Here is a 3,576-nt window from a genome sequence, read left to right on the forward strand (position 1 = left end):
TGGCGAAAAAGAGTCGTCGCATAATATATATAATTAAAGATAACAGTCAAAGATACATAAAATAAAATAAAATAAAAAGTACAACGGCGTATATTAAAATATAAAACAAACAAGTTTCGGCTGCTGGATTGAGCCCTCCTCAGATGTAAAAAGAATACAATATAAAAGATATAAAAAGAGCATAAAAGAATACAGCAAAGAAAGATAATAAAAATCGATAACATTCAGTGACGCAACATTTTTAACGCGCGGAAATCAGCAAATGTGATGGATCTCGACGTAGCTTAATGTTGTATGTGCGATAGGGCAATCAAACCGATGTTAAGAGACATAGTCAAGTGCTGACTGAAAAACGGAAAAGGAAGGGAACTCATAAAAGACAAGTAAACTAAAAAACTTTAAAACTTAAAATCAAAACACGCCGCAGATAAGAAGCCAAGTGCTCACTCACCAACGCATCCGAACAGGAAATGAAAATCGCCGCAATGCATGACAAGTGTGAAAATCCCTGACAATGATAGGGATGTAATCGTCGAAGTCAGACATGTCAACATAGCACATGACACCGAACGCTCGCTAAGACGGCACGCGACGCACTGAGAGAGGAGACGGGTCGACAGGATCGAAAGTCAGACTTTGTTTATTATCGGTAGATATGCCTTATTAAGACCCTCGGTGTCGGTCTGCAAATTGAGACTGTTCTTCTGTTTTTTAATATGTAGCATCTCTGAAATCAAGCGCTTTCTATACGAAGGTATTCTATACGAAGAAAGTGAGAGGCTCGATTCCAAGCTCCGATGGCTAATAAATAAAAAGTTTAAGCGATCCATCGTTGGGATCGTGCCCATTCAATACAGTCTCGACTCTGTCCATAAACCAGTCAATTCAGCTTCGGGGAATTCCTTTGAATTTTTGGGGCGCGACTCTCTTGTTAACCCAGCTCCGTACGTAGTCGACCCTTCTTCCTTTCCAACTAATAATTCGCCCAGTCCTATGATTTCCATTTCTCCCAACTCCTTCCATCCACAGGTTCCGTCGTCTCTGTCCACTGTCAGAGACGGCTGGTTTCTGAACTTGTCCTCGTGTGTTATCCCTCACAATGTTCAATGTTTCCTGCAACTGGGTGACAACTTCGCGCTCCCCCTTACCAATAAGAACAGGATCATTTTTGACTGCATCAAGGGGATTGAGAGTGGCACACTGAGAATGCCCTTAGATAGGAGAATTGATGTGATTAATCAATCTATTCCCATCATGAAAAGCATCATCTCGTCTCCGGTCTTCACTTCTGACATTCATAAGTGTTTGACTGTATTGGAGTCGGACACTCGATCGTTTTTGACGGCGCATCCTAACGTCGTGTTTACTCTGGCGGATAAGGGCAATGTCACGGTGGCCATGGATAGGGACGTTTACAGAGACAAGATGACCGAGTTATTGGGGGACTCAGACACGTATGTCCCTATTAAAAGAGATCCGACCAAAAAGCTTACATCAGCCTTGAGGTCTATGCTCACTGGGTGGAAGACCAGAGGTCACATCAAGGACTCTGAGTATAAAGCTTTGTACTGCAGCGACGGTTCTCTCCCGAGGGCTTATGGGCTGCCAAAGATTCACAAGCCTGATTGTCCCCTTAGAATAATAGTGTCGTCGGTGGGCAGTCCGCTGCATCCTTTGGCTACTTTTTTACACAAGAAACTATTTAAGGCCATCCCGAGAGCTGACAGTTATATAAAAAACAGCTTTGAACTGGTCGAAAGGCTGAGGGATGTGCACTTTACGGGGACACATGAGTTGACGTCTTTGGACGTTACCTCTCTGTTCACGAACGTGCCAACGGAGGTGGCGATCGATTGCGTTGACGAACATTGGCCGGCGGTTTCTGGGGATTGCTCTCTACCTAAGAGAGAATTTTTGGGAGCAATACGGTTTGTCCTGGACTCTTCGTTTTTTGTCTTTGACAATGTTTTTTACAGGCAGAGCTTTGGCACCCCCATGGGCTCTCCATTATCGCCGGTGATTGCGGACCTAGTGTTGAGGAGATTGGAGACGGTGTCCTTGATGTCTGTAAATTTGGACATTCTGTTCTATTATAGATACGTTGACGACATATGTACTGCGTTGCCCCCCTCTCAGATCGACGTGCTATTAGAGAGATTTAATGCATTCCATCCGCGCCTACAGTTTACCGTAGAGAGAGGCGGAAAAACGATCAATTTCTTGGACGTCACTGTGTCTGTCGACAATAATCGCTTTAATTTCGATTGGTACCGTAAGCCAACGTTTTCAGGTAGATTCTTAAACTTCCACTCTAATCATCCATTGACGCAGAAGAAAGGAACCATCTTTTCATTAGTCGACAGAGCCTTTTTATTATCCGACGTTAAGTTTCACACAAAAAATTTGACCTCCATCATTGACATTTTACTTCTGAATGACTATCCACTAGATTTTATCTTTGACTCCATCAATCATAGGATCAAAAATTTGATTAGAAATAGACACAGGTTACACGATACCGAGACTGACATTGACTTAACTAATAAACCTGCTTCTTGGCTTACGGTACCTTTCATTCCGCTTCATACAGAGAAACTTAGATCTTTGAATAAAAGCAAAAGTGATATCAGGGTGGCCTTCCGCAGCCCCAACAAAATGGGCAAATATATAAGAGTCCAGAAGGATTCTTGTCCCAGCACTTCGAAAAGCAACGTTGTTTATAAAATTCTGTGTAATGATTGTGACGCTTCTTACGTTGGACAGACGGGCAGACAATTAAAAACTAGGATTGCCGAACATCGTAATCATATTAGACACAAAACATCTGCCCGCTCTGTCATCACCGATCATAGGTTGAGTCACAATCACGATTTTCAATGGGACAATGTTCTGATATTAGACGAGGAACCTTCGTATAGAAAGCGCTTGATTTCGGAGATGCTACATATTAAAAAACAGAAGAACAGTCTCAATTTGCAGACCGACACCGAGGGTCTTAATAAGGCATATTTACCGATAATAAACAAAGTCTGACTTTCGATCCTGTCGACCCGTCTCCTCTCTCAGTGCGTCGCGTGCCGTCTTAGCGAGCGGTCGGTGTCATGTGCGATGTTGACATGTCTGACTTCGACGATTACATCCCTATCATTGTCAGGGATTTTCACACTTGTCATGCATTGCGGCGATTTTCATTTCCTGTTCGGATGCGTTGGTGAGTGAGCACTTGGCTTCTTATCTGCGGCGTGTTTTGATTTTAAGTTTTAAAGTTTTTTAGTTTACTTGTCTTTTATGAGTTCCCTTCCTTTTCCGTTTTTCAGTCAGCACTTGACTATGTCTCTTAACATCGGTTTGATTGCCCTATCGCACATACAACATTAAGCTACGTCGAGATCCATCACATTTGCTGATTTCCGCGCGTTAAAAATGTTGCGTCACTGAATGTTATCGATTTTTATTATCTTTCTTTGCTGTATTCTTTTATGCTCTTTTTATATCTTTTATATTGTATTCTTTTTACATCTGAGGAGGGCTCAATCCAGCAGCCGAAACTTGTTTGTTTTATATTTTAATATACGC

At 42.2% G+C, this 3,576-nt stretch overlaps 1 protein-coding gene across 1 annotated transcript; it reads left to right on the top strand.

The window, feature by feature from the left end:
• Positions 1-993: 993 nt before the first annotated feature.
• LOC108747981 lies at positions 994-2,539 on the top strand. The gene is made up of 3 exons (XM_018485917.1): positions 994-1,928; positions 1,977-2,290; positions 2,496-2,539. Exons 1-3 carry the CDS (start codon positions 994-996, stop codon positions 2,537-2,539), a joined length of 1,293 nt encoding a protein of 430 aa, XP_018341419.1.
• The last annotated feature ends 1,037 nt before the right edge of the window (positions 2,540-3,576 follow it).

This window comes from Trachymyrmex septentrionalis, unplaced genomic scaffold (assembly GCF_001594115.1).
Source record: "Trachymyrmex septentrionalis isolate Tsep2-gDNA-1 unplaced genomic scaffold, Tsep1.0 scaffold21, whole genome shotgun sequence".
NCBI lineage: Eukaryota > Metazoa > Arthropoda > Insecta > Hymenoptera > Formicidae > Trachymyrmex > Trachymyrmex septentrionalis.